Raw genomic sequence first — 12983 nt, 5'->3', positions numbered from 1 at the left:
TGTGTCTAGTTCTTGCCCCCCCCCCACTACAGAAATGACATGGACGCATTGGGATGGAGAGACCACAGCCCCCCGGGCAATTTATTCCAGGCTTCCAGTGACATGTTAGGGTCTCTTACAGATCACCTACGCAGAGAGAAGAGACACATACTGCTTTTTAAGAAAGATTCACAAAATCTCCCAAAGTTCAGGACTTGGTGGAGATGGGGGACTTCTGCTCTCCAGACATCCTTTGGGAAACTACCACGGCAAGGCACTGATTATCCAAGATGTGCACACAATGCAGGCCTTGGGCAAGTTTTTCATGCAGCTCACAGCCAACCTGTGGAACTCCTTGCCAGAGGATGTTGTGTAGGCTAGGACATTAACAGGGATTCAAAAAAGAGCTAGATACATTCATGGAGGTGAGGTGATTGGCCACAGTGGGTAGAAATGGTGCCCTGAGCCTCTGTTTGTCAGAAGCCAGGAATGGGCGACAGAGGATGGATCACATGCTGATTTCCTGTTCTGTTCCCTCCCTCTGGGGCACCTGGCATTGCCAGCTGTTGACAGACGGGACGCTGGGCTGGATGGACCTTTGGTCTGACCCTGTCCGGTTGGTCTTATGCCCTTCAGGATCATAATAAACATGCTGCCTACCACTTGACTAGTGCTTTGTATAGATCTGACAGCATTTTATATTACCAGCCAATAGCTTTTTCCACATTGTGCACACAGGGAAACTGAGGCACACAGGAAGCAGGAACTTCCCCAAGCCACCCAGCTGGCCAGCAGTAGAGCTGGGTTTAGAACCTTCTTGCAACCCTGTGCTCTGTCCATTAGGTCACACTGCCTCTTGGTGCCTGCCACACAGCCAATGCGTTCATTAATATTGGACCTGCATCACCCCCCAGAGCAAGGGGGGAATGAATTCTGACAAAGGGTTAATTAACACAGAGCTGAAGGGCGTTTTGATCTTATTTTGTTAAACATAACAGGAAGCTGCTGACTTTCCAAAGACAAAGACGATCTGTCTTAACACCCGTTTCTGAGATCTCTCACCAGCCTGAACAGGAAACTCGCCCACTGCCTTGGCTACAAGCAGAAGACTGAATTTATCTAAGAACACTAAAGATCCAAGCTGGGTGTTTGTGCAGCTCGTCGTAGCTTCAGTGGGGGGTGTTGCTCTATAGGAGGCTCGGGTACACTCAGTGAAGCCACACCGGGTGCATAAACATAAGAGGTTTTATTGCCAGAGCATACTACGCCTTACAGCCTTCATGCGTTACTAAATATGTGCTTCTCGCTGCGGAGAAGCAGGCACCTAAGCAAGGAAGTGAGCCAGCAGGATCCAACGCTTACGCCCCTTCGGCTACCGACAATCCCAGGCCCTCCCGTCCATGCTCTCGAGGGCTGTAACGGGCGCTGCTCCAGCGTGGGAATTCTTGGGCATCCCCACGGCCTAGACCCACAGGTGGGACTGTCCGTTCAGGCAGCGCCTTCCGGCTGTTTTATAACACTTTCCCGAGAGGTACACACATTCCCAGGCAGATTCTAGCAAAGCCCCACGGCGACCCCATTCCCACACACGTCCTTGGGCTTCATTAATTCACAATTTGTTCATGCAGCTCAGGAGGCCTTGACCCAACTCATCACCGGTTAGAACCAGCCCAGCACCGGCTGCAGCCGAGCCACCTGCAAGAAACAGCATGGGGAACTAACGGTCACCCCTGACAAAATCCAGCTGGCTACACATTTTTCTACCCCCTCAGGGGCCGCACATTACATCTTGTAATACTTCTCCTTTTTTCTTTACAGATATTTTTGCTGATTTCTTTGTTTGTCTGCACTTTCCCCAATAATCCCTATACTTTTGTTCTGTAGACCCACTAAGTTCCAGGAACTTTTTCCCTTCATGAATTAATATTCACTTTATTCCAGTATGAAGAGTATCATCATATTGTTTTATGAAGAGTAATATCAGCATCTAATTTGTTACAAGTGCATGTTCATAAATATCCTGTTATATATCACGCCTCGGTTTCAGATTTCAGTACTGTACATACACAATTTTTATTTTGCTTAGGGTCAAATTATTCCCTTTTGCTCTCAGATTTGGCTTTTTCTTTACCTCTCCTTTCTGCATTGGAGGCTCAGAATTGAGCCTAGTAGCTTTGTCTGCTGACAGGATATATTCATTATGAGCAGGGTTTGCCGTCTCCCATTAACTAGATCATTTGTAGACACTTTCTGACATTCTCTTAGCTCCAAAGCTGTCAGCAACTCAGAGACCCTAACTAAAAGGAGCACAGTTAACTTCCACCCGAGTTCTGATTACCATTTACTTTGTAGCTGTGCTTGTGAAACTCACAGCAAAACCACAACTCATTGTGAATTCTCTCTCGAGTGCACAAGATCTCACTTTATTTTATGCTCACAGATTCCTTGTATCTCTATCAAAGGAACCATCTGATTTTTGTTACCCGAAAAATAAACTTAGAACCCATCCCCATTTTCTTTATTTTGGCTGTCCCAAGTGTCAGCCAGCTTAATTTGGCCTTAGCCCACAGTATAGACGTACCCTTGAAATCAGAAATTGGTAGTTCCTTGAGGTGAAGCAGTGGATAACATTTGTGAGGAAGAACAAGAGGACAGTGAGGGTGGAGAATTTGAGATCTTTCAAGTGAAAGTTGGAGAACTCCTGAGAGTAAACTTTTGCCAATGCTTGAGGCGAAGGGTTGGGAACCCCCTGGGGTGACGGTTTTGAGACCCCTGGAGGTGGAGAAGTGGAGAATGCTTGAGGTGAAGGCTTGGACATCTCTGATGGAGAACTGGAGTAGAGATCACAGACCCCTTAGTTCTCGGCTGCATGGTACGACGTGGGTGGGAACCCTGCCTCTCAAAGGGTATGTCTACACTACAGCGCTAATTCGAACTAACTTAGTTAGAATTAGTTAATTCCAACTAAGCTAATTCGAACTAATGGATCCAGACTAAAAAACTAGTTCGAATTAGCATTTTGCTAATTTTCCTGTGCCTAGTGCAGAGGTCGTAGACGAGGTCCACGATGTCCGCACTGGACCCGGCGGGTGCCCACCTCTTGTGGTCCTGGGCAAGCTCCCGGGAGCCGCCAGCCTGGTCCCGGGAAGAGGGGGAGGGCTGGGGGGCATCGGGTGGCTGGCTCGAGCCGTGCTAGGTGCAGGGTTTGCTGGCTGGGTGCTGGCAGGCTTGCACCTGGCACGGGCACCGTAGCCAGCCCGTGCCCCTTTAAGGAGTCCGGGGCCGGGAGGGGGACAGACGAGTTTCCCTGGTGTTGGCCAGAGTGGCCACCAGGGAAGCTGGGGAGGGCTAGCCTCCCACTAGTTCGAATTAAGGGGCTACACAGCCCTTAATTCGAACTAGTAAATTCGAACTAGGCTTAATCCTTGTGGAATGAGGTTTTCCTAGTTCGAACTAAGCGCTCCGCTAGTTCGAATTAACTAGCGGAGTGCTAGTGTAGCGCCTAGCAAAGTTAATTCGAACTAACGTCCGTTAGTTCGAATTAACTTTGTAGTGTAGACATACCCCAAGATGCTGACATCTTAGGAAATCCCATGCAGGAGGGGTGCTGGGGATCTGATGCTTTCCTGTCTCCCCTTCCAAACACCGTTCTCACGGGAGGGGAAGAGGGAGAAGAAGCCAGCTTTCAAGGAGGCTCCATCTCCACTTCCTTCTCCGCTCGTGTGAACAGGAGCACAAGGCTGCTTCTCCTCCCTGGAACATGAGCCTGAGAAGGGGCAGAGAAGGGAGGAGAGAGTCCCTGGGCCTGCCCTTCCCAGTGTGGAACAGGGGAGAGGAACCCGCTGGAGTCCGCCTGGCCTGGGAGGGGAAGGAAGAACCACAAAGGGGAGGAGGCGGCAGAATTGCTGGGGGTTGGAATATGGGTGCGTCCGTCTGTCTTTTGCACGTGGCTTTTGTGCCTTTCATCGGGGGCAGGGAGGGGGTGATCCCTGTTGGGTAATTTCCTCCCTGGGGTGTCCTCACGCCCTTGGACAACTTCACATTGCAGGGCTCTCTGGAGGCAAAAGTCAGTAGGACCTTTAAGATGGGAATTCTTGCAGTCTCGTTCCTTCTGTGGCTGCACTATCAGCTTCATCTTCTGAGCTCTCGGCTCTGGCTCCTGCGCTCTCGGCTCTGCCTCCACCTCCGCCTCCTGTGCTCCTGGCTCCATCAGCTGCACTCTCGGCTCTGCCGGCTGCGCTCTGGACTACAATAGCTCCGCTCTGGGCTCCGCCAGCTGGGCCTTGGTTTTCCCATAAAACATTTAAAGCTCGTCTTATCTCAAAAGATACGTTCGCGTCGCTAAGGCCTGTCACGAATGTTGCCGGTGCGGCTATGTAGCGCTTGTTCAGGTGTTTCTCTATTAATTTCCGGATCGCCTCGTTCTGCTGTTCGTCCAGATAGTCGGCGGCCTGCACCCGGAGTCTCTCCCTGCTTTGGAACACATTCATGGTGACCCTTTCCCTGCAACACTTCCTGCACCAGTATATGAACCCGCCAAGGGCAATGCACCCTACGAATCCAAGCCCGACCATCTGCAGGGATAAAATCAAGACGTTAAAATTTGTCAGTCGCGTTCGACTTTTTCTCTTTCCCGCTCTGGTGCCCCTCACCCCCGAGCGATTCTGTTTCACACCCCAAAGATCATCCAGCTCCCCCCCACACTGAGCTCTCTGCACACAGCCCCTGACTCCTGCCCTGAGCCCCTCCCATGTGTTCTCTGCCCCCAGGCCTCACCCCCTGCTCTGAGCCCCCCACCCTAAATTCTCTCTCCTCAGCCTCCGATCCCTGAGCCTGAGCCCCCCCCCACTGAGATCTCCCCACCCCCTGCCCTGAGCCCCCTCCCCACACCGAGTTCTTCCTCCTCAGCCCCCCACCTCCTGTCCTGGAACCCCCACACCGAGCTCTCTGCCCTCAATCCAGCACCCTCTTCCTTGAGTCCCCCAACCCTCCCAGCCCCCTGACCCCACAGCTTCACCCCCAACCTCAGCCCTAAGTCTGCAGCCCACAACCCCTTTGCTGCCCTTTGACGTACGCCCTTCTCCCCTCCCACAGAGGCAGCCAGGGAGGGAATCAACTAGTCAACTAGACTTTAACATCCTCGACCTGCTCTTCAATCTCTCCAGAGATGGAGACTCCACAACCTCCCTGGGCAATTTATTCCAGTGTTTCACCACCCGGACAGGCAGGAAGTTTTTCCGAATGTCCAACCTCAATATTCCTTGATTCTTATCCTGTCCTCAGAGGCCAAGGAGAACCGTTTTTCTCCCTCCTCCTTGTGACCCCCTTTTAGATACCTGAAAGCAGCTCTTATGTCTCCTCTCAGTCTTCTCCTTTCTAAACTAAACAAGCCCAATTCCTTCAGCCTTCCCTCCTAGCTCATGTTCTCTAGACCTTGCATCAATTTTGGTGCTCTTCTCTGGACCCTCTGCAATTTCTCCACCTCTTTCTTGAAATGTGGGGCCCAGAACTGGACACAGTCCTCAGACTGAGACCTCATCAATGTGTGTGCTCATGTATTAAGCACCCAGTGGCGGATCCTGCTTTCCTCTCATTTAGGAACATCAACTATTTTTTTTCTGCTGAATCAAACACACTCGAGGGCAAAATGCCAGCGCAAAAATGGGCGGGATGAGAGCAACGTTATTCCCTCTCTTGGGGCAGGTGAATCTTACCTGGGAAATGTGATAAGGACTCATCGCTGGCTGTGCGTTATCTGCAGTGCCGTTCACCTGAGGGGATGTACACAGACAGTCAAAGTATTTCCCATCCAGAAGCATGATAATTATCCACAAGCCAGCGGGTACCAAAGCCTTTAAACAAATGGTGCTGATTCTTTTACAGTTTTTCTTTTTATCATCTGTGAGCTTTATCCACGAGGCCTTGCCTCTACAACACATGTAGTATTCACAGCATTTTGAAGGAGTCTGGACAACCATGCCTACTAGAAACAAAGCAAAGGGTGGTATGAGGATATAGCAAAGACTGTAATCACGTCTCCACTTTTTGTCTTCTGGGCATTTGAAATTCGGATCCATTGAGTGTTCCAGCACCACCAAAACGAGGGAGTACACTGACGTCGATATGACCGTGAAGTGGTTTCGCCATAGGTTTAAGAACTTGCCGCTAATCCCCATGCTGATTGTGGCTGAGACTGTCGCCTGCTCACCGTTCACTGTCAGCTCTCCAGACTAAATGCAGTCAGATCTATGAATCGTTGCAGCCCACGAGTGAGAAGGAAAGTGAAACTCAAAGCTCTCCACCGTAACCCGAAATCAGCTCTGCCACTCTGTTAGCACCTTAAAAGGCCCGGCTGTGGATGGGTGTGTGCACAGACCTCCGATTCACAAAGCTGTCAGGTTTCAAGAGAATCAGTGGGTCAGAAATCTGAGTCTAGTTCTTCACAGCACTCGGTTCTAACTTTGCAGGGGAAATCATTTTCTCTGCCTTAAAAGGATCGTTCCTTTCCAGGTGTCAAATACATACCCCTATAGGTAGGCTGTCTGGCTGGTGGTCAGTTTCAAGTGGGGTGCCTCAAGGATCAATTCCAGGGCTGGTTTTGTTCGACATTATTATGAATGACCCAGATGAGGGGATGGGTTGCACCTCCAGCAAATTCACAGATGACACTAAACTAGGGGGAGAGGTAGACCCACTGGAGGGCACAGAGAGGGTCCAGAGTGATCTAGACAGAGTAGAGGGTTGGGCCAAAAGAAATCTGATGAGTTTCAACAAGGACAAGTGCAGAGTCCTGCACTTGGGACGGAAGAATCCCTAACATTGTTACAGGCTGGGGTCTAAACAGCAGTTTGGCAGAAAAGGCCCTGGGGATACAGTGGATGAGAAGCTGGATATGAGCCAACAGAGCACCCTTGTAGCCAAGAAGGCTAATGGCATATTAGGGTGCATTAGGAGGAGCATTGCCAGCAGATCTAGGGGAGAGATTGTTCCCCTTTATAGGCAGACGATTACCTGTGCACGCTTTTCACTTCACTTAATCCACATGTGAATTGTGATGTGTTGTATTTCCCTGGGCTACACAAGCACACAACGTATCTTCCAGCCAGAAGGAGGATCACAATTCGCAAAAGAGACGGAAAAACAGCCTTTGCAATAATGCTCCAGTCACATCTTTTACCACGACTGAGACACTCTGGCTGCAAAATTATGCCTAAAAACCCCCAAATCACAGCTGGCACAAGGAAATAGGAGAGACTATAAGCAAATCTCAGCCACTGGTCTCCTAGGCACTTAAAGGCAGAATCCAGGATCTTTTCAAAAGCCATCAAAACGAGTGAATAGAACAACACATTCCAAATCGTAAAATGTTCTTTCCGTAGTTTAAAGACATAGGTGCTGATTTTCATTTCCCCCAGCGAGGTGACTGTTCCCAGCTCGCAGGGCAGAGGGAAGGCGTGAGCCGGAGTCTGTTCCAGATTTATCCATGCTTCTGAACGGGGAGTGAGAATGAAATCGACAATAGGTCTTTCCTGAAATAGAGTTTCTCAGCTTTTCCACCGGAAAATCCTCTTGGATAAACAACGATGGTTTTGTGTTTTGGCTTCCAGTCTCCAAACAGTCGGGTTTCACACACTTCGACTAGCGGATGAGGAATCGGAGTTTAATTCTTCGCTACAGCCCACCTCTAACAGCTTGTCATTGCTTTTGCATTGCTTTGCGCCGTCTGGGATTTGGGGTTGTTTAGTCTGCAGAAGAGAAGAACGAGGGGGGATTTGGTAGCAACCTGCCTCAGTACAGTTTTCAGACACACAAATAGTTTTCTACCACTGCAACACATTTCTTTGAACAACTTAATCCTAGCCGGGCAGGCGATGACATTTTGGGGTGTAAAAAGTACAGAAATAATAAAGTGCTATAAAACTTAAAACCAAAATTCAATTTTCTCCAAATTTCAATGGTGTCGACTTATCTTGAGTACCCCTAACGGTACTCATACCACTGGTTGAGAAACACTAATCTGGACCAGTGGGTAGTGCAGACGCTTCTGAGGGACTTTGAAATATAGTTTATTTTGAGCACTTTCATGACACAGGAAGATGCTGTCACTGAGTTAGAGTTAATCGGTTTTCTGCTATTTCCTGGATTTTCTCTCCAGGGGAAACAACCGGAAAGTTAACCCAAGTTTTGCAAACAGGAAAGTTAACCCAAGTGAGACTGGAGTTTGGAATGTATGTGTCCTTCCCCTTGTTCTGCAAATTCCAGAGGACAGATTCGGATAAGGGTGGGAAAATGAACAAAAAAATGCTTACCTCGTGCAAATCTAATGTGCGTCTACACAGCACTGCTATTTCAGAAGAGTGGCCATTTTTCCAAAAGGACAATGCGGGCGTCTACACGTCAATTCCGTTATTTCGAAATAAATTCGAACGGATGGACGGCTTAGTCCCACTTCTATCAACCCTCATGAGGAATAACGCCATGTATCAACAAGTGTGTTGTAAGCAAAACTCGTGAAGTCATTCTGCCGCTCTACTCTGCACTAGTTAGGCCTCAGCTGGAGTACTGTGTCCAGTTCTGGGCGCCACATTTCAAGAAAGATGTGGAGAAATTGGAAAGGGTACAGAGAAGAGCGACAAGAATGATTAAAGGTCTAGAGAACATGACCTATGAAGCCAGGCTTCATGAACTGGGCTTGTTTAGTTTGGAAAAAAGAAGATTAAGGGGGGACATGATAGCGGTTTTCAAATATCTAAAAGGGTGTCACAAGGAGGAAGGAGAAATTTGTTCCTCTTGGTTTCTGAGGACAGGACAAGGAGTAATGGGCTTAAAGTGCAGCAGGGGAGGTTTAGATTGGACATTAGGAAAAAATTCCTAACTGTCAGGATGGTCAAATATTGGAATAAATTGCCAGGGGAGGTGGTGGAATCTCCCTCTCTGGAGATATTTAAGAACAGGTTGGATAGACATCTGTCAGGGATGGTGTAGACGGAGCTTGGTCCTGCCTTGAGGGCGGGGCGCTGGACTCGATGACCTCTCGAGGTCCCTTCCAGTCCTATGATTCTATGATTCTATGTGGATGCAGGGGGTAGGGGTACAGGAGCTTGGGGGGAAGACAGGGCCTGGGCCCAGTTGCTGAGTGTGTCATAGGGTTGCCAGGTGTCCAGTATTTTTGCCTCCTGGCTGGGAAAAAACCCCAGAAAATACCAGACATTGTAGACATCCAGTATTTTCTAGATATTTTACTGGACAGAAGGCAAAAATGACAGACTGTCCCAGTCAATACTGGACACCTGGCAACCCTACCCAGGAGACTGGTTGAGCCCTATCCACCTGCAAGCCGCAGAGGCCTGGATCGGACCTCCGGGACCCCAGTGGGATGAGACCACTTTGGGCTTCCGGACTGTGCCGCCAGAAACCCAGGTACCGGCTGGGGGGGAGACAGGAAGTGTCCCAGGAGTTAGTGGGGGCTGTTAAAAGCCCTAAGGCCGGCACATTTCAGGTAGGAGCACCCGCTGAGCCCGTCGCAGTCTGCAGGTACTCAGCCTTCACCCCTCCTGAACAAGGAGACCAAACCTGTGTTTGTTACTGCCACGCCTTGAGCCAGGGCCTGGCCTGTCCATAACCAGACTTCGCTGGTTTGCAGCCGCCCTGGTCCGGGGCTGGGCGTAGATATAAGTGGACCTTGATTGGATGCCGCCGCGCCTGAAGGAAGGCCGGGCATGGAGTAATGACTTGGGCTTGGCTTAAAGGGCAAGGGTGCTGGGGCGGCGTGGCTGCCCACCGACCTAGAGGAGGAGAAACCCTTCTGGGAAGCAAAACTGAGAATCATCGAAGTTCCCATAATAAAAGAACGAAAGGACACCAAATGAAATGAATGGGGAGCAGGTTTAAAACTAATAAAAGAAAGTTCTTCTTCACACAGTACATAGTTAACCTGTGGAACTCCTTGCCAGAGGAGGCTGTGAAGGCTAGGACTATAATAGAGTTTAAAGAGAAGCTAGATAATTTCCTGGTGGTTAGGTCCATAAAAGGCTATTAGCCAGGGGATAGAACTGGTGGCCCTGGCTTCTGTGTGTCAGAGGCTGGAGAGGGATGGCAGGAGACAAATCGCTTGATCATTGTCTTTGGTCCACCCCCTCTGGGGTTCCTGGTGCTGGCCACTGTCGGCAGACAGGATACTGGGCTAGATGGACCTTTGGTCTGACCCAGTCTGGCCGTTCTTATGTTCTTAAGTTACAGGAAGGCAAAGAAAGAAAAGTACAATGTGAGAATCCCATGTTAGTGTGTATCAGTTGTATTCAGGAGAATATTCAATGGCACTCAACTAATGACCAGAGTGCCTACACCTAGGTGTTGTGTTTCTTTGGGTGGTGCACCTTTGTGCATGTCTTGGTGCACATCGGAAAAATTATTCCGCACCGGGATGGAAAAAGAATCGGCGCCTGGATGGAAAAGATGAGAGGGAACATTGAACTCAAACGTGTATTTGCGGCAGACTTTCCTTCTCAAACAACTCGCACAGAAAGCTGCAGCTTTTCGAGTGGCAGCATTAAATCGTCATCGTGACAATTGCAATCGATTTTTACAACGTTTTATAGGCCTCCCCTCGCTGGGAGGCTACTCGCTGAAGAAGCCCACGTCCACAGCTTCAAAACCTGTTCTTACCAATAAAATCTTAGCATGACAGAGATGGAGGGGGGGGTAAATATATTTTATTTGGAGCCCTTTCGTTACCCAAGAAGCCCCAGTGTCACTGAGCGGTTATTCGGTGTTTTCTCCTTGCCAGAATCGCCCCTCGGGAAGGAAAAGGGTGGTGTTCTTTGCCAACAACAGGAAAGGTGAAGATTAAATCAACAAAAAACTTGAAAAACGTTTCCTGGTTTTGCTTCTAAGCGGGAAAGCTCTGAAGGTCAAACTTCCTGCTTTTCGGGGCTCCCTGTCTGACCCCCTGTCCTTCCTGGAAGATCCTTTAGCCTCCCTCCATCAGGCTACAGAGGCAGGACGACAACCCCCCACCCCACACCCCTGGCAAAGCAGCACTGATCTAGAGCAGTGTGTCTCAACCAGCGGTACGAGTCCCCTCAGGGGTACTTAAGAGACGTCCGGTGGGTTCATCAACGCAGCTGAAAAGTGGAGAAAACTGAACTTTGGGTTTCAGTTTTACGGTGCTTTGTTATTTTTGTATTTTTCACCCCCCCAAATTTTATCACCCGCCCAGCTACGATGAAGTGGTTTAAACCAATGTGTTGCAACGGTAGAAAAACAAATGGTGTGTCTGAAAACTGTAAGTACTCGGGGAACTTAGAATGATTGTTTAAAGGGGTAATTCGTTAAAAAAAAGTTGAGAAACGCTGGTTTAGGGAAGTCTTTCTCTGACTTTTTTGGATAAAGTACCCCTTTTTCAAACAAAATTGTAAGTACCCCCTTTTGAAAAAAAGTATAAGTTCCCCCTTTTTAAAAACAAAATTAGAAGTATCCCAAGTGCCTATAGTTTTCAGATAGTCGTGTGGTTCGATTTATTTTCATAGATTCATAGATTTTAAGGTCAGAAGGGACCATTATGATCATCTAGTCTGACCCTCTGCACAGTGCAGGCCACAGAATCTCAACCACCCCTCCTAGAATAATCCTCTCACCTAGATCTCTCACCCACCCCTCCTAGAATAATCCTCTGACCTATGTCTCAGATATTGAAGCCTTCAAATACTTTGAAGACCCCAAGATGCAGAGAATCCTCCAGCTGTGATCTGTGCCCCATGCTACAGAGGAAGGCGAAAAACCTCCAGGGCCTCTGCCAATCTACCCTGGAGGAAAATTCCTTCCCGACCCCAAATATGGCGATCAGCTAAACCCTGAGCATGTGGGCAAGACTCATCAGCCAGACACCCAGAAAGTTCTCTATAGTAACTCCTATCATCCCTCCATTGACCTCTTTCCCACTGAAATTCCCATTCCCATTTTAGATCCAAAGGAAACCAAGATACGTCAGGGCTACTTAACCACTCTCTGATTTTTTGCAGGCTTTAAGCCGTTGTACGGTTACAAGCCTTAAGCACAACGACTCTACAATTTAAACTTTAAATACTATACATTCGAAAAGACCTTTTACATCTGCACTTGAAAGGGAATCCTCTGAACTGTCATTCATGTTAAAATTCGACACTCTCCGGGAAGGAATGAACAAACACTCAAACTATCTTACCCATTACCAAGATAGCTTCCCCAGTTATCACCTCTAATACCATTAACTCACAAACATCCCACTCTCCCTACCTCTAATATCATCAATTCACAGACACTTACCTTCCTTCCTCCCCCCCCCCCCCCCCGCATCCCCCTCCTGTTCTGAAATGTGATTTGTCCTTTTCATATGTGTTCATTTTTTTAAATTGTATCCTTTGGTATATATGGTTGTGACTATTTTCTTCCACTATTTGATCTGAGGAAGTGGGTCTGGCCCACGAAAGCTCATCATCTAATAAACCGTCTTGTTAGTCTTGAAAGTGCTACATCGTCCTGCATTTTGCTTCAGCTACCCCAGACTAACACGGCTACATTTCTATCACTATTATACATTCGAAAGCAATTCATACATCGATTCCTAGAATCAGAGAGTTGGAAGAGACCTCAGAAGGTCATCAAGTCCAGCCCCCTGCCCAAGGCAGGACCAATCCCAACTCAATCAACCCAGCCAGGGTTTGGTCAAGGAGAGCCTTAAAAACCTCTAGGGATGGAGATTCCACCTGCTCCCTAGAGAACCCATCCCAGTGCTTCCCCACCCACCGAGAGAAATCATTTTTCCTAATATCTAACCTAGACCTCCCCCACTCCAACGTGAAACCATTGCGCCTCGTTCTGCCATCTGCCACCACTGAGAACAGCCTCTTTGAACCCTCCTTCAGGAAGTTGCAGGCTGCTACCAAATCCCCCCTCGCTCTTCTCTTCTGCAGACTAAACAACCCCAAATCCCAGACGGCGCAAAGCAATGCAAAAGCAACGACGAA

At 48.7% G+C, this 12983-nt stretch overlaps 1 protein-coding gene across 1 annotated transcript; it reads right to left on the bottom strand.

Annotated features, from left to right (window-relative positions):
• Window positions 1-1210: 1210 nt before the first annotated feature.
• Window positions 1211-8009, bottom strand: LOC112546643 (uncharacterized). The gene is made up of 2 exons (XM_025187349.2): window positions 5694-8009; window positions 1211-4553 (listed from the first exon to the last, which is right to left on the bottom strand). Exons 1-2 carry the CDS (start codon window positions 6153-6155, stop codon window positions 4059-4061), a joined length of 957 nt encoding a protein of 318 aa, XP_025043134.2. The 5' UTR covers window positions 6156-8009; the 3' UTR covers window positions 1211-4058.
• Between the last annotated feature and the right edge of the window lie 4974 nt (window positions 8010-12983).

The sequence above is a fragment of the Pelodiscus sinensis genome, chromosome 30, assembly GCF_049634645.1.
Source record: "Pelodiscus sinensis isolate JC-2024 chromosome 30, ASM4963464v1, whole genome shotgun sequence".
Lineage (NCBI taxonomy): Eukaryota > Metazoa > Chordata > Testudines > Trionychidae > Pelodiscus > Pelodiscus sinensis.
This window is presented reverse-complemented; position numbering and strand designations above follow the sequence as displayed.

Coding starts and splice junctions, on each gene's coding strand:
- LOC112546643 (XM_025187349.2), bottom strand. CDS start 6,155: ATGGGGATTAGCGGCAAGTTCTTAAACCTATGGCGAAACCACTTCACG. Junction 4,554..5,693: donor GTCCTTATCACATTTCCCAG/GTAAGATTCACC, acceptor TTATCCCTGCAG/ATGGTCGGGCTTGGATTCGT.